Below are 24,136 nucleotides of genomic sequence, written 5' to 3' on the forward strand. Positions count from 1 at the left end.
AGAAGCCAGGCTAAGTGAGCCACACCTGCTCTTGGACCTCGCCGACCCCCAGCTGCTTCCACACCTGCTTTGGAGAGGCTGCCGGGGTACCCCACACCCCACAGACCACTAACCCCACCCGCCAGGCCGAAAAGTGGGTCTGAATTTGGTTTTCAAAAGCTTAAAAACAAAAACAAGGAAACCTGAATTCCTCAACAGTTCTGGGCTCTGTGGCCCAGCCAAGGCCCAAAGGCGCCTGTTCCTGTCCCCTCCCAGCTCCTAGCCGGCCCTCAGACCCTCCTGTCTCCACACTCCCTCCCTCCCGGCCGGCAAGCTCCAGGCCCAGCACCTCCCGGGCACAGGGGGTGCAAGGAGGATCCGAGGACCCCACATGTGCTGAACACCAACAGAGACCCCCATGTCCTGGCAGTTGCTTAAGAATTCTCTAGAAACGTATCGAGGACTAAAGAAAGCCAATGATAGAAAAATAGTGTCAATGGCTCTGGGTAAAGACAGATGCATCGATGAGGGGCTCCGTTCACATCACGCGGCAGCCCCTCGAGGTGGTCCTCGGGTCCCCCTGAAAGGAAGGAAGGTAGCAGCAGTCAGGGGTGCCCTGGAGGCTGGCTGGAGGCTGGGCGCCCCACCCCCGCCTGTGAGGGAGGAGATGGGCCGGGCCTAGAGCTGGGCCACCACAGGCGGTTCTGGGCGTGGCCAGATGGCTTTATTTCCAGAACCTCCTGTCTCTGCCACCTCGACTAGGCTATAGCGCCCGCCACGCTTCTGTATTTCAGAAGCCATGATGTGCACACGTCGCAAGGCTGCGGTTCACGTTTCCCAAGCAGCTGCACCGACAGCCACAGGATCTTGGATGGGGACAAGGGAACAGACAGCATGAGGCTGAGGAGGACCCACCGGGGCTGCAGCGGAGCCAGCACCTCCCAGGGATGCCCAGGCGAGCGCCTGCACCACCACAGAACCCACGAGCTGGGTGAGCAGTGGGGCCTCACTTCTGTGGCTGTGTGCTGTGTGGGCTCAGAACAGAGGGTCCCCTGTAGCCCAGAGGCTGGGGCAGAGTGTGTGTGCGTGCTGTGCGTATCTGTGTCCGGGGTGTGTATGTGTGTGGTCAGATGTGTCCTTGGGTCTGTTTCAACGTATATGGGTGTGTGCCCGTGCCCATTTATATGGATGTCTTGTGTACATGTGAACGTGTGTATGGGGGGGGGTGTACATGTCAGTGTGTACATATGGGGTATGTACATGTGAAAAATACACACATGATGTGTATATGGGAGTGTATACACGAGTGTGTACATGAGGGCATACCTATGAGTGGGTGTATACATGTAAATATGTGTATATGGACTATACACGAGTGTGCGTGTATGAGTGTATGTGTCTACACGTGTAAATGCGTATACGGGTGGTGTACATGAATATGGTTGTACACATAAGCAAATGTATACATGGGGTGATATGGGCATGTGAAAGTACATGTGCACCCCTCTGCCCCGGGAGCTGACTGGTGACCAGGGGGCACAGGGCCACACTACCTGTTGGTGGAAAAGGTCCTCCTCGCCGAACTCGGCCTCCTCTTCCTCCTCCTCCTCCCCGTTCTCAGTCTCCCGCATCACTGAGGACTGCGTCACGGCTCTCACTGCCACCTCCTGCATGAAACAGCAGCTCTGGCACCCCACACTCCACAACTGCCAGGCAGAGCACACTGCAGGGGTGGGGTGGGGCGGTCAGGTGGAGCGCACTGCGGGGGTGGGGGTGGGGGTGCAGGTGGGGTGGAGCGCGCTGCAGCGTGAAGTGCACTGTGGACCCGGGTGAGGCGCTGAGCAGCCCTGCACAAGCCCCACTGTGCGCGCATGTGGCCAGGTGGGGCTGAGGGGCCACCTGGAGACGGGGCAGCACCCACCTCTCCATTGGCATTGACCAGGACAGTCCGGAAGCTCTGGCCCGTGCCCCAGCTGTTCTGGCTCTTCCACACGAGTGTGGTGGGGGGGCTGTGGGCCACCCCTGCCCCTGCTGCCCACACCTACGGACACAAGAAAGGCTGCCGTCTGGGTCCCGTCGTGCAGCCCTTCCACACCTGAGGTGTTTGTGCCTTCCAGCCCCACTCGGGCCCAGGGATCCCAGCGCTCAGCATACAGAGGAAGAGACCGCGGGCCACAATGGTGATGGGCTCTCAGCGAACGGCCCAGCCAGGGTCTCAAGGGCAGCTCCGGGTCCACAGTGACCACCCCCAGTCCAGAGGGCCAGGACTCCAGCCCCGCCTTTACTGTGGAGCCCTGGCAGGGCACACGGGCTCTCTGCCTACTTCCTGTTTAGGACGCAGAGGGCCTGGAGGAGTCCACGTGGTGGCGGCGGCTCCTGCTGCTGAGCCCCGGCCTGTTATCCCCTCCCCACCCACCACCTCATAACCTGTCACTTGTGTGGCTGCCCCCAGTGCCACCCACCTCCGGGCCACCCTCTGAGCCCAGCAACTGTCCCAGCCCCCACAAGCCCCTGCCCTGGTCTACAGCCCACGCCACCTACCGTGACCGTCTGGCCGGCCCGCAGGACGTACTTGGGCGTGAACTTGTATGTGATCTCATCCCTTTCCACCTGCCTCTTAATCCTCCAGTTACCCAGAGGCTGGTCCTGGAGGAGACAGCACAGGTGACGGCGGTGCCCGTGGCCCAGAGCCCGCGGGCCCTCCCGCAGCGGCCCTCACCTTGCTGGAGGTGTTCTTGAGCCGCACAAACTTGCCCTCCAGGTCGATCTCCTCGATGCTGACGCTGCCCGTGGCGGACGCCTGCTGGGCCAGCTGGAAGCTGCCAGCGCTGGTGCTGCCGCCACCTGTGCCAATGCCGCTGGGGCCCGAGCCCAGAGCCTCCTCCACCTCCAGCCGCTTCCGCTTGCTGCGGCTCAGGCGCCCTGCGGTGGACACGCTGCTGCCGCTGCTGCTGGAGGTGGCCCGGGAGATGGTCACCCGCGAAGACGGGCTGGGGGACAGCTTCAGCCTGCGGGGCACAAGGGGCCATCACCAGTGGGCGGCAGGAGCCCCGCAGAGCCCGCCTGGCCCGGCGTGTGAGGAGGCTGGCTGCCCCTCCCCGCCCCGCGCGCACCCCCACCTCTCCTCCTCGCCCTCCAGCAGCTTCCGGTAGGCGCTGATCTCCATGTCCAGGGCCAGCTTCACGTCCAGCAGCTCCTGGTACTCGGCCAGCTGCTGCTGCATCACGTCCCGCAGCTCCGTCATCTCCCGCTCCTTGGCGTCCAGCATCTTCCGGAACCTGTCCCGCTCCCCAGCCATCGTCTCCTCCAGCTCCCGGATCCGGTCCTCAGCCGCACTGGCCTGTGGGGTGGGGAGTGGTCAGGGCTCTGTCGGCCAGCACTCGGGGGACTGTGACAGCCGGCCAGGTCAGACAAGGACAAAGGGAAGGACCCCTGCCAGGTATCGCTGTGTGGAGCCACCAGGCACCACCTGACTGGGGCCTCGTGTCTCATGACCTCCTGGGGGCCCAGTGGGAGGGGTCTGCATAGTCACCTGCTTCTGGAGGCCGGAGAGCTGGAAGCTGAGAGACTCGACCCGCACGCGGGCCTCCTTCAGTTCCTCACGGGCCGCACTGGCCGCCTTGTCGTTCTGCTCGGAGCTCAGCCTGGCGCTCTCCAGCTGCAGAAGCGAGACAGATGGTCAGGGGCACTGCCCCCTGACCTTTGAGGGGAGGTAGGCCGACCCGCCCAAGACCAGCGGCCAGCCCTGAGGGTGAAGCCACACCTCCCCGTGCCCCGGGTCCGCGTCCCGCGTCCCCACCCACCTTGGCCTGGTAGGTCTGCTCTAGTTCCTGCCGGTAGCGCTGCACGTGAGCGTCGTGCTGGCTGCGCAGCTCCTCCAGCGCCTGCGCCATCTTGGAGTCGTACTCCCGCTGCCGGCTGCCGTCCACCTCCACCAGCTGCTGTTCGTGCCGCCGCCGCGTCTCCCGTACCTCCTAGGGGACAAGCCTGAGCCCGTGAGGCAGCACCAGGCCTCGGGGAGGGCAGGGCAGACGAGGGGCCGGGCCTGAGAGCCCTGCTGGGCCATGTCCAGTCCCCCCCCTGGCCTCGGCCCAAGCACAGAATGACTGCTAAGGAACCACCCCGGTCACTCGTCCGCGAGTCACGAACTGACACCCAAACGCTCACAGCCTGGCTCCCATCAATGAACAGCAGAAACCACCCAGAGTCCATCCACAGATGTCATCGGCCATGAATGACGCACCAATACATGCTACCACATGGGGAACCTCAAGGACGTGATGCTCAGAGAGAGACACCAGACACCAAGGGACAAGCACCATCTCATCCTGATACAAGACGTCCAGCACAGGGACATCCAGAGGCAGGGAGGGCGCACGCGGCTGCCGAGAGGGCGGGAGTGAGGGGCGGGGAGTGACTGCTGATGGTGCCAGGGTTCTTTTCAGGGTGATGGAATTTTCTGGAATTACACAGTGGCCGTGACCGAACAACTCTGAACACACTACAGACGCTGAACTGGACACTCTAAAGGGTAGACGTTGTCAGTTTTACAGCAACGAAGCTGTGATTTAGAAGAGAAAGGGGGGAGGAGGGACGGAGTTACTGACTGAGTCCTTCCCAGGCTCCTGGGGAACAGCAGAGGCCCAGCTCAGGACAGGGGTGGACAGTGTCGCTGGTGTCCACATGAGCCAGTGAACAGGCGGGAGGCCTTCCTCAGGGCGCCCTGCTCAGCACAGGCCTGGGGAACAGCCCAGCAGTGGCACGCGTACCACGGCAGCGGGCCCAGCCACCAGGAGGCCGAGCGGATGGCACAAGGGCTGAACGCACAGCAGAGGGCGGCCCCTTGGGGCCTCGGCACCCCGAAGCCTTCGCTGTCCACTCTACACACACCTTACCACGGAAATCTAGGCATGTGTGACTTGTGCAACACTGGTATGTAAAAATATAAATATTTCTTAAAAAAGAAAAGCAACACTTTTCCACCTAACTGATGAGCCGTGCAGCCCCAGTGCCCCCAAGGCTGAGCCCACGACCAGCACACCCACCTTCATGGTGCCTCTCATGGCTCCACACACTGTGCACTCCATGGCGCCCCTCACGGATTTCCTCCGGGAGCTCCTCACAGCTCCTCTAAGGGGCCCCTTCAAGGAACCCTTCCTGGGTCCCCTCAATGTTTTCTTCACAGGCTGACTTGGGGGTCTCTCCACAGGTCTCTTCATGGCTGCTTTCAAGGGCTTCCTCATGGGTCCCTTCACAGATTCCCTCACAGGCTGTTCCTTCATAGGTCCTCTCATGGTTTCTGTAAGTGGTCCCCTCAAGGATCTCTTCACGGCTTCCCTCAAGACTCCCTTCCCTTGAGGCTCCCCCAAGCATCTGTTTTTGGGTTCCCCAATGAGGTCTTTCACAGATCCCTGCTTGGGTTTCTTCACGGGTCTCCTCTTGGGGTTCTCCACAGGTTTCCCCTCGGGTTTCTTCATGGGTTCCCCCTCAGGGTTCATGGGTTCCATCTTGGGCTTCTTTACACGTTCCCCCTCAACATCCTTCACAGGGTCCCCCTTGGGGTTCTTCCCAGGTGTCTCCTCAGAGTCCTTCATGGGTTCCCCATCAAAGTCCTTCCCGTGTTTCCCCTCAGGGTCCCGCAAGAATTTCTTCACAGATTTCCCCTCAGGTACCCTCACAGGTTCTTTCAGGGGTTCCTTCTCAGGGTACCTCACAGGTTCCCTCGAAGTTCTCTTTGTGGGCTCCCCCTTGGGGTTCTTACCAGCTTCCTTTTTGGTGTACTTCACAGGTTCCCTCAATGTTCTCTTCACAGCTTCCCCCTTGGGGTCCTTCACGAGTGCCCCCTCAAGGTCTTTCATAGGTTCCTCCTCAGGATCTCTCACAGGTCCCTCCTCGGAGGCTCTCACAGGTCCCTCCTCAGGATCTCTCACAGGTCCCTCCTCGGAGGCTCTCATAGGTCCCTCCTCGGAGGCTCTCACAGGTCCCTCCTCGGGGTCTTTCATAGGTTCCTCCTCGGAGGCTCTCACAGGTCCCCCCTTGGGGTCTTTCACAGGGTCCCCCTCGGGGTCCTTCACTGGTTCCCTCGAGGGTCCCACCTCAAGATTGCTCACAGGTTCTCTCGTAAGTTCTCTCACAGGTCCCTCCTCGGAGGCTCTCACAGGCCCCTCCGTGGGTCCCCCTCTGGGTTTCCGTGCAGCCCCACTCACGGCCCCCTCCCTGACTACTCCTGCTGGATCTGGCCGGGGCTGGGGGCTGCTCCTCAGCTGTGCTGGCATCCTGCCTAGCAGCTCCCCTGGGCACCGACTGGCTGACGGGCCACCCCGCCCAGGAGTTCTGTTGCGGGCTATGACAACACAATGGGCCCTGTGATGGGCCCAGGGGCCCGGGCTCCCCAGCAAAAGGGCACCCAGGGAGGCCGCAGCTCCTATGCCACAACACAGAAACTCCAGCCCCACCTGCTAAGGACCCCCAATCACTCCCAGTTACACCAGACAACCCAAGGGACCATAAGCCCTTAGAGAGTAGGAGGTGGTAGGGGAAAAGGTGTCTGGGAGGTCCAGGAAGCTGGGGACAGGGGGCCTTGCCTCTCCTTCTGACAGAGAGATCTGCGTAGTGGTGTCCCCCAAAAGCTATGCCCATGTCTTCACCCTCAGACGCTGAGAGTGTGGCCTTACTTGGAAAAAGCATCTCTGCAGAGAGCCCAAGGTCAATGGGTCGCAGGATGCTGACCTCACCCTGGATTAACTGGGTGAGCCCTCAGGCCGGCGGCTGTTGTCATTATAGACGACACAGAGGAAAGGCCGAGAGGAGCAGACCACCTGGGACGGGGACTGGAGGACCCAGAGACAGGCCTCCAAGCAGGGCCACGGAAGCCGGGGCAGACAAGGCAGGCTGCCCTGGGGGTTGTGGAGGGAGCGCGGCCCCGCTGACACCCCGATTCCAGACGCGTGGTGTCCAGAACCGAGAGGAGATGGACCTGCTCGAGGTCCCCGCGTCTGCGACGCTGTCACGGCCCCCGGACACGCACCTCCTCAAACACGTTCTTGCGGAAGTCGAGCTCCTCCTGCAGGCTCTGGCAGCGGTTCTCCAGGTCCACACGCATCAGTGTCTCCTTCTCCAGCTGCTTTTTGGCCACGGCATGGCCGTCCTCCGCCTGGGCGACATCAGTGACACACTGAGAGGACAGCCTGTCTGCCGGACCCTGCCCAGCACCTCACATACACCCTGTGGGATGCCCCGCGGGCCCCTTCCCCACACTCACCAAGCTCGGCCCCGTGGAAAGGGCCCATCCCCGCCCAGGGTGACACCAGGTGCTGCCCCCACCTACCTTGGCAAGCTGGGCCCTCAGCTCGGCCACATCGCTCTCCAGGCCACGTTTGTCACTGAGGGCGGCGGCCAGCTCTGCCTCGCTGCGGTGGAACAGAGACTCCAGGTCTTTGACGCGGCCCTGGGCCACCGTGAGCTCGCCCTCCCGCTTCTTGGCGCTAGAAAGCAAGAAGGCCAGTGAGGTGGGGACACAGCACGGCAGCCATGCCAGCGCTTGGGTCCCATGTGGGATGGCCCAGCACAAACTCAGCTGAGTCATGCACTCGGACCCCTTGCTGGTTCAACCAGGCGGGGCTGCCCCACCCGGCCTGCCAGGGCAGAAAGCCACGTTTCTCTGAATTTGCTCTTCACCCTGAGGAAAGCACCGCTGGTGATACCAGAGGCTAGAGAACTCAGGGCCTGGTGGTCCATTTAGGGAGAACACTGCTTATTAATGACAAATGATCACTGTCACCCACTGCTGGATGGAATGTGAAGTGGTGCAGCCACTGTGGAAAACAGTGTGGTGGCTCCTCAAATAGCTGAACATGTAATTACCAATGATCCAGTAATGCCACTCCTAGGTATGTACCCAAAATTTAAAGCACAGACTCAAACAGATGTCAATATTCACTGCAGTGCTATTCACAATAGCTAAACGGTGTCTGTCCACAGGTGATGGATCAATACAGCGTGGCCGTTGGTGCAGTGGACTAGTAATTAATCAGCCCTAAAAACGAATGCAGTCCTGATACACGGCACAACACGAATGAACTCGGAAACCAAGTTCAGTGAGAGAAACCAGGCATGAGGACAGGCAGGGTGGACTCCACTTCTCCGAAATGTCCCAAATGGGCAAACCCCGAGACAGAAATGGAGCAGCGATTCCCAGGGACAGGGGAGGGGCTGGGAGCGACCACTTAAGGGGCACTGAGTTTCTACTTAGTCAGTGTGGTAGTTAAGTTGGGTGTCAACTTGGCTGGGCCTGGGTGAGTGGCTGGGCAGCTGGATGTAGTATTCCCCACCATGAGACTAGTAATCAGCTCCATGGTGGAATCTACTGTGGGCAGCTGAGTAGCTGCCTTAGGGATGTGGTCTGCTTCCCGTATATAAGGAGAAGCCTTGGGGAATGGTCTCTAGCCTAGGGCACACTTGAACCCTGCATGTAAGCCGTGTCGTTGTTCAGCAGCCTGCCATGCTCTGCTGATTTTGGGACTTTCAGTGGACTTGAATTTAATGGCCACCTGTATGGTTTGGTAACATCGGGACTGTGCCATTTTACTTGTCAACCTTGGGCTTGTCAGTCTCAGCAGCCAGCAGCTGTCTGAGTGAAGGAATGCCTCTAGCTCCAGTGGGCCGGGAGCAGGAGGCAGAGCTGAACCCCAAAGTCGAGGGGCTTTCACCCAGCCCCTGGAGCCTGGCACTATGCACTCGGGCTTAAAGCCTCCGAACTGTTAGAGAATAAACTCCTGTTTGTTGAAGCCACCCCATTGGTGGGGTTTTCCTGTCAGAGCAGCACCAGGGAACCAGAACAGTCAGGTGGCAATGGCTGCAGCACGGTGAATGTGATTCACGTCACCAAACTTCAAATCGGTTAGAATGGCAAACTTTGGTTTCCTCTCAGTATCAGCTGTTGGAGTCACAGGCTAACCGAGCCAACCCTCTCCACTGGCTGATGTATTACATAGCACTCAGTCAGGGTCTGTGACACAAACATCAACCCTGCGGGCCTGGCTCTCAAACACACGTGGTGGACCTCTCACCAAGCTGTGAGAGCACGTGGAGGGTGGGGCATCTCAGAGCTGCTCGTCGGCAGGCGTCTGAAAAGGACAGTGAGCGATCTGCGGCTGGGGACACGCCCGGAACTGTGCAACTGTGCCACGAGAACGAGTTGTAAACAGAGAAAACAGTCTGAACGAACCCCCTCTTGGCTCTCCTGTGTCAGGAAGAGCACACTGTCTTCTCTAAGAAACTGCCTATTAGCAGGGGCGCTGCAGGACCCCAGCCACTCCGGCTGTGACCAGGGGCCTCAGGTGCACCTGGGGACCGGGGACGGTCAAGAGGCTGGGTGCCAGGCAGGGGGATGCACTGAGATGGGTGGCCCAGCCTCCCTCCTGCCTGGTCCGTGGGCACGCTGGTTGATGGCACTCCTCTTTTACTGTGGTCCCTTACTGGAACCGGGACCATGCAGGTGGGCCACTTGGAAGGTGACCTCTTCACAAAGGGAGGCTAGGTCTGTGCAGGAGGTCACTCGAGGCTGGCAGAGCCTAGGGCCGATGGAAGGTGCCCAGGACGAGGCTGGCTGACCACCCACTGGTCGTCGGGGGCTGCTCCAGGGTGCTGGAGACAGCTGGAAAGGGGTCCGTAGATGGTTCTCTGGCCACAGGTCTGTGTCCTCCCACGTCCCCAGCCACTGGAGGGCCCCTGGCAGAGCCTCCTCATCTCGCCAGGCCTGCTCCTCACTCCTGATGACCTTGCTGCAGGGCCGGGGGGCAGCACCCAGCCGGGCACCTGCATCAGACAGCCCATCGCTGCTCCCGTTGGCAGGGCCCCCGCGGATGCCTGCAAGCGGGGGACAGACCGCGTGTGCCCCTGAGGATCTGGGGAGAGGGTCTGCACTCCACACCCCTCCTGCTCTGAGAGGGCTCTCAGAGGGAGATCCGAGCTCAAGGCGTGCACCCGCTGCTCCCTGCGTGCTGTGGCCAGCAACAGCTCAGGAGAAAAGCTGCCCGAGGAAGCAGGGGAGCACAGCTGCCCATCGACTCAGAGACCCACACGGGTCGCAGCAGAATGGGCTCCAGAGGGCCCTCCAGAAGCAGACAGCCAGGCTTCTCATCCTAGCACCCCGGGGGGACCTGACCCTCCAACCTTGCAGGTACCAGCGAGGGCAGCCACAGCCTGCACCCCAGGGGCTCCAGGCAGAGTGCAGACAGCCCTGACCCCAGACCGGGGCCTTGAACGGAACGCAGAGCCCAGCGGGGCAGGGCCATTCTAGCCAATGACGCGATCCCACGTTCCCTTCATCACTGCAGCTGTTATAACTGTCGGCCCGCAACACGACCCCCAGTATTGGGTGGGCCCCACTTCAAGGCCAGTGGGAAGAGCTGAGTGACACCCTGAGAGGCTGCCACAGTGAACAACCGTCGTGAGCTGCCAGGAGGTGGCCCTGATTCACAGCAACCCCACTTCAGTTAAGGACCAACCCTGTCAACTATCCAGTCACTTCTCACTGGCTGAGTTCTGGAGTCAACCGTCAGCCTGACCCTAGTTCGTCTCAGTCTGGAAGCGCCGCTGAAACCTGTTCAGCATCCCAGCACCACACAGGCCTCTGCACCGGCCGGGAACTGAACTCGGTCTCCTGCATGAAAGGCAAGGACTGCACCCCGATCCACCCCCACCCTCGCCACTGAACACATGGGGCCAACTGAAATGACCGGTGGCCGATGCTGCCTGAGCCACACAGCAGGCTGGCCCTGTAGGCAGGACAGAGGTGCTACACCACGCACACCTGCGGTGGGCAGTCGTGAGGCTCCCGCAGCGGAGGACGCGGGGCCGGCCCTCACCCCTGCGGGAGGCGCTCACCTCTTGCTGGCCTCCTCCAGCTCGGCTCTCAGCTTCCCGATCTCGATCTGCAGCCGGGCGCGCTCCCGGGCTGTCTCATCCAAGACTCGGCGGGCGTCTGCCAGCTCGGACTCGTACAGCGCCTTGATCCCGCTCACCTGGGGGACAGGAGCAGAGAGAAAGTGGCAGGCCCTGCAGCCACACTGCTGGCCACTGTGACCGCAGCCACCGCCCACACAACTTCCCCAGCCCACCCCGGCTGGTCCCGCAGAAGACAGCATGGCTACACCGGCCCCCAGGAAGGTGCACTGGAGTCCTAAGCCCTGTACCTGTGGGCGTGACCTTGCTTGGAAACAGGGTCTTGGCGTATGTTCCCCTTAGGTTATGAGGAGTCACAGGGAGGACTGTGGGTCCTCAGGCTCTGAGCCGGGAACTTAGAAGAGCGAGGAGGAATGAAGGAGCCCAAAGATGCATGGAAACAGTTGATCCAGGGTCCTAGTGACCGTGCGAACCTCAGCCTCCATCACCCTGGGACCAGAAGGACTACGAGCTACCACTGTCAGCCACTCGGAGAGGGGTCAGTGCAGGAGATCCTGGACAGTGGGAGGGCAGTGGACAAAACTCAAAATCATAGGAAGACCAGGCTTACTGGTCTGATAGAGCCCAGAGAGAACCCCAAGACTATGGCCTCTTGTCACCCTTTGGGCCTGGAACTGAGCTCACTCCCGTGGCTTCCAGCCAAACAACAGATGGCCATATAGGGTGAACATTTACATCAGGCAGAAACACTCCTTAGAGCACTCTATGGTGGAAGGTCAGAGGGGCAGTGATTGTGTAGGGAAACAGCCGGGGGGAGGGATGCAGAGCAAAGGGGGACACGGAGGAAGTGGGAAGAGAGCTGTTCCATTGTGGGGAACCGCAGTCAACGTCATGAGACAAAATGTGCACGAACTGCTGTGTGGAAAGTGAACGTGCGCTATAAGCATACATACACATACATAAAAACCACACCAAGGTCACTGCTGTCAAGTCGTTTCCGACTCAGCGACCCCTCCTTGGATTTCCCAGGCGGTATCTCTACGGAAGGAGATTGCCCACTCTTCCATTGCCCACTCTTCCTTCCGAGGAGTGGCTGCTGGGTTTGAACCGCCAGCCTTCTGGTTAGCAGTCAAATGCCTTAGGCACTATGCCACCAGAGCTTCCATATGTATGCATAAATACATAATTTGGGGCTTTTTTGGTTTTATATATAAAAAAGGAGGTGGGGGCCCCATGTGAGGCTGCAGCCACAGCCGAGGACGCCTGGGGGCACAAGAGCTGGAGGAAACCAGGGAGGCCCCTCCCCTACAGCCTGGGAAGGAACGCCCCGCTGACACCCTGAATCCCGCCTCCCGGCCCCCAGCACCAGGCGAGAACAAGCCCCTACGCTGGCACTGTCCCCCAGCCCAGGGTACAGTCACAGCCACACATCTGCCTGCCTCCCAGAGCGCCATGGCCCCCCACCACAGCAGGATGGCCAGCACGGCCCCCGTGAGGGGTGACAAACAAACTGCTCTTCCTAAGTCCGCAGGGCCTCTTGTAATTGGGGACGGTGACAGGACACTGGTTTGCAGGGGCCCGCCTGTTCCCAGCCACCACCACCCCACCCCACCCCTGTGCTCACAGGCTCCCAGGGCCAGGCTGCGCCGCTCGGTGCAGGCCCGGCTCAGGTTTCACCATCCCCCAGGCCACAAAGAAGGAAGGACGGGGCCTGCTCACCAGCTGCGGCCCAAGCCGCCAGACAGGTGCTCCGGGTGCCGTCTCCCCAAGGAGCGCAGCTGACAACTGTGCCTGTCAGCCGTCTGCTGGCTCCCTAGCCCGCCGGGGCTGGCTCAGAACCCTGTGCCCCGCCTCGGCACAGCCGCCCCGTCCCCACAGGGGCTCGGACAGCCGGGCAGCTCAGGGCAGGCAGTGCCCGGGAATGCCCTTGTCTGAGCAGCTGGCAAACACGCTGGCTCGGGGCCACCGGGACCAGGAGGGCCATCCCTGAGCCACCACACATGCTCCTCACAGAGGCACCCTACGCCACACACAGCCCCCACGGCGACCCCTGGCAGGGACCCCCGGCCAGCCCACCTCGGACTCCTATTCACCCTGGCCACTCCCCACCTGCTCGGCCTCAGCACCCCGTCCTTACCTGACCCTGCCACCACCATGTGTCCCCTGGGATTGCGGCCTCCGGGCCCCAGGGACACACTCCCGGGTCTCAGCAGCGTCCTGCCCCCTGCTCCCACCCAGGGCTGTGCACATGAAGTGCTTAGAAACAAGTGGAAGCTTTGTATGCTGTGGTGGCTGCCATGGGACAGTCCGAAACTCCCTGCGTGGCTGGACATGGCGTCACCACGTGGCCCAGCAATTCCGCTCCTAGGTACCTACCCGCAGATATGGAAACAGACACCCATACAAAAACCTGTCCACCAGGAGTCCAAGCCACTTCAGTCACAATCCCAAATGGAAAGTGGAAACAACCCAAGTGTCTGTCAGCGGATGATGGGCAGACACCACGTGGCCCATCCCAAGGTCACTGGAAACAAGGACAGTCTGAGAAAGGTCACCACCCAGAGGGTCCTGGGGAGACGTGAGGGCTAAGTGCCCTGCAGGTCCCAGGACAGCAAAGTGATGCCAAAGGAAAGCTGAGCAAAGCCACTCAGGTGTGGACCCCGGTTAATAACAACTCGTTAGTATGCTGGGCACCACCCAGCCGAGGCCGCCCGTGGTGCCAGGCAGAACCGCCACACAGGGGCAGACTGCCAGGTCTCTCCCCCGGGGAGCCTACCCACTGCACCACCAAGGCCCTAATGTACTGACAGTGTTGTGGCCAAGAGACCCCGCTAACATAAGGTATTAAGAACAAGGGAAACAGAGGGCGAGGGACATGGGACTCTCTTTACTTTCCTCCTAAATTTTCTGTAAATTGAACACTGTGCTAAAGGATAAAACTTTATTGATTAAACTTTTTTTTTTTTTTATCTTGATGACTGATTCTGGCACCTCCTTAAATTGATGTCCCAGGCGGACGGATGCCTCCCCAGCCTCTCCCTGGCCCTGGCCCTGCTCCCGGGCAGTCCTCTCTCTGCCATCCCAGGGACTCTTAAGTGCTGGCAACGTGCTGGATTCCCTCCTGTGTTGGCACACGCGTGTTTGTTTTGTTTAACAGACAGTTATTTATCAATAGCCAGAATTGGCAAACTCCAGCCTCCAAGTCCACAGTAGCTTTTACGTTTTTAAAGAGCTGAGTGGCACAGCAGGTAAGGCATTTGACTGCTAAACAGAAGGTCGGCGGTTCAAACCTATCAGCTGCTCATCAGGAAGAAGATGAGGCAATCTACTTCCTTAAAGATTTACAGCTTTGGAAACCCAATGGAGTCACTATGAGTCAGGATCCACTCGATGGTAGTGTGGTAGTGTGTTGGGCAGGGGAAGGTGTTTTAAGGACACAGGCAAATTACATGAAATTCAAATTCAATGTGTGTAAATAAAGTTTTATTGGCACACAGCATACCCACTGGTCTCCACAGCACCTATAGCTGCTTCTCTCTACGACTGCAAAGTTAAGTGGTCACTACAGAGACCAGCTGGCCCACAAAGCAGTAAATACTGGCTTTCAAGCTCTTTACAAGGTCCAAAGTGGCATAATCGGTTTGTGACAGTCTGCTAACCCAAAGGCAGCAGTTCAAACCTATCTAATGGTACGGAGCAAGAAAGGCCTGGCGACTTGCTCCTGTAACAATTACGGCCAAGACTACCTCCTTGGCCAGGAACTGGATGGTGCTGGCCACCATCACTGAACATTTTCCCCAAAGAGTCTATAGAAGAATACTGATCAAAAGGGAGACAATACGGGACAGAATTTCAAACTCTCATGGAATCCAGACTTTCTGGAGCCATGGCGGCTGGATAGACCCCTGAAACTATGGCCCCAAGATAATCTTTAAAACTCTAAACCAAAATATTCCCTGAAGTCTTCTTAAAACCAAACAATAGTTTAAGCAGCAACGAATGTTTGCTGTTAGCACTGTGCTCTTTTGAAGCTCAGGGGGCAGTGAGCTTATGTTCCTGGGACGAACAATTCAGCAAAGGGGGGTGAGCACGGCTGCCCAGCTCAAACCTGTCAGCGTCCCTGAACTGCCGCGCAGGAGCTGCTGAGTCGGGGGACAGTCTCAACACCAGCAACAAAACAAAATGTTAAAAAGTAAAGTAAGAGGGAAAAAAAGCAGCCAAGAAAACCCCAGAGTAATTCTACCCCACAGACGGGGTCCCTGAGGCAAAATCCAAGGACTGGCAAGACACACCCTCTACCCCAGGCCCTCTCCCAAGAAGCTTGCCGCCCGGATCTACGGCATTGCGGGGATTAAAGTCCTTCTCCACGAGGGAGACAGAGTAGCTCTCTCACAAAGACTCTTTGAGCAGATTAAACAGGTGTTACGCAGGTTCCCACACCCTCATGTGGGCCACAGCAGGGCATGGGGCGCACAAGTGGGGACCAAGTGTGGGCCGAGTGCCATCATGAGGACTCCACCAACTGCGCTCGCACACGTGGGCCGGGCAGGGAGAGGCGTGGTTTTGGGTGGCAGTGCTGGCCTTCTCCCGGGGTCCTACAGCATGCAGTGGGGACCTGCTGCACAGTGGCTGGGAGACGTCCCCTGGGGGACAGCCATGGCTCCGGGGTCAGGTCCACACACCGGCTCATGGAGCCCTCCCACCCTCGAAGCCACTTGTACCCTCGAAGCTCCTGGCCCAGCCCCGAGGGACAGCAGGCCCAGGGCAGCAGGCAGCAACAAGACACCAGGGCGGGGGATGGGAGAAAGAAGGAAGAGGCGACTCCTGCCCTTGGAACTTAAAGCCTGGCTAGGACAGGCTCCCCAAACAGGAATCCCTCTACCCGAGCTCTCTGAGCCCCACACCTGGGCAGATACGACCACGCCAACTCCTGCCCCACTCCCATCCACCCCACCCTGGTGCCCCTGGTTATGGGGTAACTTATGTCCTAACCCTAGTCCCTAGAATAGGGCCCTATCTATAAACAGGGTCTTTGCAGATGTCATTAGCTCAGTAAGCAAGAGGTCACCCTGGAGGAGGTGTCCACATACAAGAGAAGACAGACAGACGGAGGAAGGCACGTGAAGGTCTATCCACAAGCTCAGAACAGCAGGGCCACCAGAGCAGGGAGACAAGGACCTCCCCTGGCACCTCTGGAGGGAGTGTGGCCTGGGCGACAGCCTGGCCCCCGTCTCCAGACCGGGAGGTAGTAACCGTCCCGTCAGTGCTTAGCAGCCAGCCAGATTGTCACAGCTCGTCACAGGGGCCCCTGGAGACTAACTCACTTCTCAGACGTCAATCTGGCCAGTGCCTACCGCTCCGCTGTCCCCAAAGCCCCTCAGTGGTACCTGCTTGTGGCTACTCACCACGGCGCTGCCACAACCCAACAAGCCACCCGCGAATGCCACGTGGAGAGCTGTAGACGCTAGAGTGGGACTGGTTTAGGGATGACTAGGAGGGGACAAGAAAATGTCAACGGGGGCGACACACACCCTTACGCTCGCCCCTCTGCACCTGAAGTGAGTCTTCAGTACGAGCAGGGGTTATCGTAAACAACTCTAAAGGAGTCTCAGAGCACGCCTCAGCAATGGGGTCCCGCAACACCGCCCCTCCCCCGGGCACTGCTGACCCGGGCTGATCCTTCTCTGGGGGGCCGTCCTGTGCATGCAGGGTGCGGAGCCCGCACCCCTTTAGTACCAGCAGCACCTCCCCAGTCATGACTACCAAAGTCTCCAGACATCACTGAGTGTCCCCTGGGGCAGACTCGCCCCAGGTGAGATGTACAGTGACATGCCAGCTCTTTCGCAGGACACACCTGGGTCTCTCCCAGCTGGTGCCACCTTCCAAGCCCTTCCTGGTGCATCTCGCCCACCCTCCCCCACCGCCGGCCAGGCCTTGCACGCTCCTCCACCCACCTGTCCAGATGTCTACCAAGGCAATAGGGTCACCCCTTCAATTCAGCCCACGCTGACCACCCACGGCCCCAGCATCCCCGTCCCATCTCCAGAAGGTTAGCGGCCCTGCGCTTATCACCCCCGCAACTCCCGAGTTCCTGGGGCACACAGCCTGGTTCCCACGCCCTGGCTGCCCTGCCACAAGCACACCCAGTGATGGTCCCTGTGTCTACAGATGACAAGGCAGGAGTGAAGCCATCAGCTGCTCCTAGCCCCGCAGGTCACAATGGGGCAGGTCTAATGCCACAGTGCTCCTCCTAAGGCGGGCTTAGCCTGCACTCCAGCCAGTCAGGGACAGTGCCTTCAGGTTCACGTACCTTCAGGGCCTGGGGCTTCCCGCTGTGTGCAAGGCTAGTCCCTTTGCAAGTGAGACAAGGAGGCGGCTGCACTCTTGCAAGCAGGGGCAATCATACCCAGTGCTCAGACGGCAAAACTGAGGCTGTGGAGACTGGCAAGGAGGCAATGCCTAGTGTGAATCCAACCTCGAGCCAGCCACGGGGTCTTCTCTCTACCTATACACACAGGCCCCCAGGCCCAAGACACAGCAAGGGCTGAATCCATGGGGCCTTCCTCTGGCGCCCACGTGTTATATTACACTTTATAAATATTCCACACACGTTTCAGCCCCACAAATAGGAGACCGGGGTTAGGCTGACTCCCGTTTTAGGATGGCGACCAGAGGTTAAGGGGCATGCCCACGGTCACCCGGAGGGTAAACAGCTCTCTGAGAGGACCTCTGACCCCTCGAAGACTAACTGGAGGTCTCGCCCTTCACCCACTCTTTAGATGGGGAAGTGGACGTTTAGGGGGTAAGTAAAACCCAGGTTTGTGCCTGGCTCTGGGGGATGCATGCATTCAACAAGAGAATGTCAAAACCTTGGAATCTAGAATTTCTGGAGCCACAGAGGCTGGATGAACCCCACACCCCCAGATGGGGGTTCTTCTCACACACTCCGAGAACCTGCCCTGGGTTCAGCAGTCTGCCCAAAAGGGGAAAGAGGTGTGATCAGGTCCCTGGCCACGCCTCCTGCCAGACCTCACCCAGGATCAGGAACCACCCACACACACACCCTCAAACCCCCTTAGGGAGCAGGGCTCTCCTAGCCCCTTCTCCCTCAGCCAGCAGTAAACCCCTGGGGCTCGCCTGGGACCCCAAAACTTCTCACTCGCTCCTCAGCACCTCAAAACTCCCCCTTCCCTCACATCTCTTGGACAGGGCCTACACAGCTCCTGCCCCTCAGTGGTTGGAGCCCCTCAATCATCCACAGCCCGGGGCCTCTCAAATTTCCCGTGCGACCCCTGAGGCACCAAACCCACTCCCCTGGGGCCCCCATCACACCCCACCTCCATCCCACAGAGTTACTGCCCAGCCCCCACCGCAGTCACCACACTCCTCAGGATCCAACACAGGTCCCCTCCAAAGTTCCACGGAGAACTCAGAGCATGTGACCCACCCCAAAGATGTCCACAAGACCCCTCTGCTCCCCGGGAGCCCCTCAAAGAGTCTGAGCCCCCCCACACCCCGGGCTGCTCGCAGAAGGGAGATCTTCCAACTCTCCCCCTAGGACACCTGAACACACCCAGACTCATCCCAGAGAACCTCCCACGCCCTTTGGGGTGGGGCCTACCCATGCCTGCATCCTCTAAGTGGGGGTTAGGGGCTCCTGAAGATCTCCACGGTATCCTTTCATGGGCAAGCAACATCCGAGACCGCACCCCCTCGTAGGCCTGAAATGCCCTGAGGATTCCTCTGGGAGCAGAACCAACCTCGGTGCGCACCCCCTGCTCAGGGGCCTTCTAGGTCCACGGAGAACCCCTTGAAGAACAGCACCCACTACAATCTGCAACCCTCACCAAGGGCCCCCGATATTCCCTGGGGACCTCAGTGTGCACACCTCACCAGGGGCCCCGAGATGCCCTGCGAACCTCAAAGTGCACCCCGGGGCCCCGAGATTTCCCCGTCTGCACCCACTACCACGGGCCCCTAGATTCCACGGGGACCTCAGTGTGGATCACCCCAGATCCCCCAGGAGCCCCTGTATGCACGCGTCATACACCTGTAGGGTCCCGCGATTCCCCGGGGACCTCCGTGTGCGCCCCCCACTATGGGCCAGCCCAGATCACCCAGGACTCGCGTCTGCACCCCACCTACCTCGCGCGTGGTCACCTCCTCCTTCTCCGAGATCTTGAGCAGCAGCCGGTCGTTCTCGAGCTCGAGCGCGCGGACGCGGTCGATGTAGTGCGCCAGGCGATCATTGAGCTCCCGCAACTCCTCTTTCTCTTGCAGCCGCGAGAGACGCGTGGGCGACAACGGCGTGGAGGGCCCGCCGCCCGCGCGGGTAGACAGCGGCGCGGCCATGGCGGCGGCGGCGTTGACGGCTGTGCTCCGGCTGTGCTCACGACGGCAGCCCGCGCCTCCGCGGGCTCATTCAATCCGGCGCCTCCGAGGCCAAGATGGCGCCGCTCGCCGCCCGCCCGCGCGCGGCGCTGCGCCGCGAGGCAGCTTGGAAAATGTAGTCCGGCCGCCAGCGCGCCGCGCGCGGGGCATTCCAGGATTTGTAGTTTACTGCGGGAGTGTTGTAAAGACTTGGAATCCAGAGCAAGCCGCCTGGCTTCATCGTCTCAACTCGGCCATCGTGTGACTCAGATTCCCCACTTGTATAACGTACCTATTTCATTAAAGTCTTATTAAAATAAAAGTAGCTGATGGTAAAATAATAATAATTTTTTAAAAGTGGAAAGGCAATCCACAGATTGGAGAAAATACTGGCCAATCAGGTATCTGATAAGGGACTTGCATCTAAAGAACATTTACAACTCAATAGTAAAAAGAAAAATAATACAGTTAAAAAAAAAAAAAAAAGATTGATGGGAACATCTGCCTCTTTTGCCACGAGATCAGAACTGGATGGTGCCCAGCTACAGTTACTGAACGTTTTGATCAAATATTCTACAGGAGAATCCTTATCAAAGCAACTCAGTGCCATCCAGTCAATTCGGACTCCCAGGGCCCCTACAGGACAGAGTATAACGGCCCCCGTAGGGTTTCCTAAGCTGTCAATCTTTACCCAGATATGGCCTGGCACATTCTTCACCCCGTCAAGTAGCTGGTGTGTTCCAATCGCCAATACCAGCCAAATGCTTTAACCATTCCGCCACCAGAGCCCCTTAATCCTTATCAAAAAGGAGGCTGAGAATATGGAACGGAATTTCAAAATCTCATAGAGTCCAGCCTTTCTGGAGCAATTCTGGATAAACCCCAAAACCATTGCCCTAGGATCATCTTTAAGCCTTAAGCTTTAAATAGCATATATCCCCTGAAGTCTTCTTGAAAGCAAGCAGCAGTTTAGCTTAATTGGTAAAGGTCAGCTTGGAGCACTGGGCTCTTTTAAAGCAGTGTCTGTGTGGGATCAACTTGACAATAGCAGCTTGAAAGGTTAGATGGGAAGCCCGGGGGGCAGTGAGTCCATGTTGGTGATGGAGAAACAACCGGAAAAGGCGGTGACAGGCTGTTCACCTTGAACGTGTCATCACCTAGAACTTCACAGGAGAAGCTGTCGAATGGGTGGGTGTGTGTCTGCTGTCTATATTTCCAACAACCAAAATAAATTATATTTAAAAAGTCATTGATGAAAATTCTAGAAACAAATTTAATGGTGATGGTTGAATGACATTGGGAACATAAAGTCACGGAACTGCACTTGTGCGGACTGTAAAAATGGCAAACGTTTGGTTAGGTAACATATTATAATAAATATATTTCTATATTTACTACAAGGAGCTCTGGTAGTGCCACACCTAAGGCATTTGACTGCTAACCAGAAGGTTGGCGGTTCAAACCCACCAGCTGCTTCATGGAAGGAAGATGGGGCAATCTACTTCCATAAAGATTTACCACTTTGGAAACCCAATGGGAATTGCTATGAGTCGGAATCGACTTGGTGGCAGTGGGTTGTGTTATTTTTATTTATTTATTTTACTGCAATTGGAAAAAAAATTAAGCGTGGCGAGTGAAGCACTAGTATGTGACTCTCAAAAACACACTGAGAGGCCAAACACACGGGATTTCACAGTGTGTGATTCCTTCTATAGGAAAGGCCCAGAGGAGGCAAATCTACCAAAAAGAAAAAAAAAAACTCACTGCCATTGAGTTGTTTCTGACTCACAGCGACCCTCATCGGGTCTCTGAAATCTTCACAGAAGTAGATGGCCCATCTTCTTTCTGCACAGCAGCTGGTGGGTTTGAACCTACTGGTTAGCAGTCGAATGCCTTATCCACTACGCCACCAGAGCTCCCATAGGCAAATCCACAGAGCCCTGTTTTCTCCCTGGACACTAATACCATTTTGGGCGGGATCCTTCTCTGGGGTGCGGTGGTCCTGTGCACTGTAGGGTATCGAACAACATCCCTGGCCTCCACCCACTCAATACCAGTAGCATCCAGCCCAGCTGTGACAACCACAGATGTCCCCAGACATCACCACAGCCCAGTGTCCCCTGGGTGCAGAGACATTCCCCACCCCCACCCTCTCACACCAGAACCTGCCAGGTGTTCCTTGGCTCCGAGAACTCCTTGTTACAGTTCCCACCTTTGCTGAGTTGGTTCAAACAGCCTTTCTCAGGGACCCCAGTGAAATCACACACTGAGAATACAACACCGAAGGGAAATTCCTGAACATCCACCACCCACCCAGTCCCCAATATCCCCCTCTTACCTGAAGGACCTCAGAGCCTAGGCAGGCAACAGCACCTGGCGGAGGTGGTTCAGTGGTGGAATCCTCACCTTCCCCGCACAAGATCCTGGTTCAAATCCCGGCCACCTCCTGCCAGTCAGTGGAACTTCGCGTGTGCGGCTGTGACGTGGAATAGGTTTCAGCAGAGTTGTCAGATGAAGACTGGGTGGGAAGGAGGTCCTGGGAACTGGCTTCCAAAAATCAGCCAATGAAATCTCTCTGGGCCCACAACCAACCACTGGGGTGGCACAGGAGGTAGCCCTTCATTGTGCCATAAGTCAGGGCACTTCAGGTCAGCTAGTGACAGAAAAAGGAGCTCTGGTGGCCTAGTGCCTAAGGCATTTGACTGCTGACCAGAAGGCTGGCGGTTCAAAGCACTCCGCCGAAGGACCGTTGCAGGATCTACTTGTGTAGAGATACGGCCTCGGAGAACTAAGAAGGGGTCGCTATGAGTCGGATCCGAGGGGACAGCAGTGAGTGTGTGAGTTAGTGACAGAATGTGACGGTGTTGTCCTCTCAAAAATTGCCTTGTGCATATGAAGCAGGTACTGTTTGCTTTCGCCTATGATCCAAACCAAACCCATTGCCATAGCGCCCCTAGAGGACAGAGTGGAACTGCCGCAAGGGGTTTCCAAGGCTGTCAATCTTCACAGAAGCAAACCAAACCAAAAGCCAAACTCACTGCCCTTGAGTCCACCCGACTCATAGTGACCCCTCCTTGGGTTTCCGAGGAGGCAGTATCACCACGGAAGTAGGTCGCCCAACCTTCCTTCCGAGGAGTGGCTGGTGAGTTTGAACCGCCAGCCTTCTGGTTAGCAGTCAAGTGCCTTAGGCACTACGCCACCAGAACTCCCAAGTAATGAAAGACTGGGGTTTGGGGGTGCCATGGGGGTCACTTTTCCGACCTTGCACCCCAAAACTTATCTGCAAACCCCCACCCTCCCATCAACGCTCTCGACTGACGCGGCCTGGAAACATGCCCAGCGGATCCTCACTCGCCTGCGGTGCCCGTCCCCCTCCCACCATGCTGCCCGCCTTGGCACTTGGATGGCCTGTCTTCCAGCGTTGCCCGTGAGGTCCCCCAACTCCTGGGTGCTCTGGACTGGGCCTCAGTTTCCCCCTCTGTAAATGGGGTCTCTAAATTACCCCTGCCTTGCTCTCTCAGCGCGGGGCGGGGCTCGGGGACCCCGGGAGCCGGACTCCAAATCCCACGGAGCCCCGGGCTCCCCGTGGGTGGGGCTCCGGCGCCCCGCCCCGCGCGTGCAGTCGGGCAATGTTTAAATTTTGGCGCTGAGCGGGCGGGGAGGTGACTGCTGGGCCACGGCCCCCCCGCTTCGTCCCCAGGGTTACTCTCAGGTCCGGGGCGTCCTGCCAAGTCGGCCGGCCCCTCCGCGTGTCCCCCAGGCCTAGCACGCGGCGGAGGCTCCTGGTCCATTGCAGGATGCGAAACCGAGGCCTGGGGAGGAGAGGAGGGGGTCTGTCCGGGGATCTCCAGCAGGACGTGGCGGGGCGGGATTCGAGCGCAGGACTCTGATCCCAGGCTCTTGCAAAGTTAATGGCCAGTTGCTGTCTGTTTGGGGAGGTGGGGGTGAGGGCTTTGGGACGGAAAGCCCCGAGCCCAGACGGTGCAGCCCGGGAAGCCCCCTGACCTCCCGCTGTCCCTGCTGCGCGCCGGATTTGGCGCCAGACTTTGAAAATCGCAACGGCTGCCTCTGGCTCCCGGCCCGGACTTTGAGCTGGGATTTTGAATTCCGGAACCTGGATCTCAGGTTGCCCGGATTCTGGATTCCGGAGCCTGGATCTGAGGGAGCCCGGATTCTGGATTCCGGAACCTGGATCTCTGGAGCCTGGAATCTAGCATTAGAATTCAGGAAACTGGGGCTGGAACCCTGTAATCCCACCTGAACTCTGGCAGGTGAAAAGAGGGTGGGGCTGGTGGCCGGCAGCTGTTTGTTGAACCAGTGAATGTCACGATGAAATGGGCAAAGTAAGACTGAGGCCGACCAATGTGCGCGCTATATGCCTGAAAGCCTTGGAAGCAAGGACTCAAACACATACTCGTACAGACACGTTCATCGCATGTCTTAGCCAACGGCCTTTCTCTTCATGGCTCAGTAATAGTCCCTCGTGTGGATGGACCCAAACCAAATTCACTGTCATTGAGTCGATTCCGATTCACAGCGACACCCACTAGGTTTCTAAGGCTGTAATTCTCTACGGAAGCAGACTGCCTCATCTTTCTTCTGTAGGGTTTGAACCACTGACCTTTTGGTTAGCAGCCAAATGCCTTAACTCACCTGGCTCACTACACCACCAGAGCTCCTTTGTGGATGAACTGCATTGTGTTTGTACGTTCATCTGTGGACGACACTTGGGTTGTTTCCACTGTCTGGCTCTTGTCAATGGCACTGTGATGAACATGGGAGTCTGGTTTTTGTATGAGTCCCAGCTTTCAATTCTTAGAGGCACGTACCTAGAAGTGGAAGCCAAGCCCATTCTAAGTCACCATTTGATGTAATCCTTTTG

The 24,136-nt window shown here is 58.3% G+C and overlaps 1 protein-coding gene across 1 annotated transcript; it reads right to left on the minus strand.

The window, feature by feature from the left end:
- Positions 1 to 517: 517 nt before the first annotated feature.
- On the minus strand, positions 518 to 19,260 carry LMNB2 (lamin B2). The gene is made up of 12 exons (XM_007951008.2): positions 19,030 to 19,260; positions 10,867 to 11,003; positions 7,307 to 7,463; positions 7,007 to 7,132; positions 3,783 to 3,953; positions 3,512 to 3,637; positions 3,099 to 3,319; positions 2,699 to 2,987; positions 2,521 to 2,625; positions 1,901 to 2,020; positions 1,533 to 1,646; positions 518 to 559 (listed from the first exon to the last, which is right to left on the minus strand). Exons 1-12 carry the CDS (start codon positions 19,234 to 19,236, stop codon positions 518 to 520), a joined length of 1,815 nt encoding a protein of 604 aa, XP_007949199.1. The 5' UTR covers positions 19,237 to 19,260.
- Between the last annotated feature and the right edge of the window lie 4,876 nt (positions 19,261 to 24,136).

The sequence above is a fragment of the Orycteropus afer genome, unplaced genomic scaffold, assembly GCF_000298275.1.
Source record: "Orycteropus afer afer isolate SDZICR_OR568_19922 unplaced genomic scaffold, OryAfe1.0 scaffold00291, whole genome shotgun sequence".
Lineage (NCBI taxonomy): Eukaryota > Metazoa > Chordata > Mammalia > Tubulidentata > Orycteropodidae > Orycteropus > Orycteropus afer.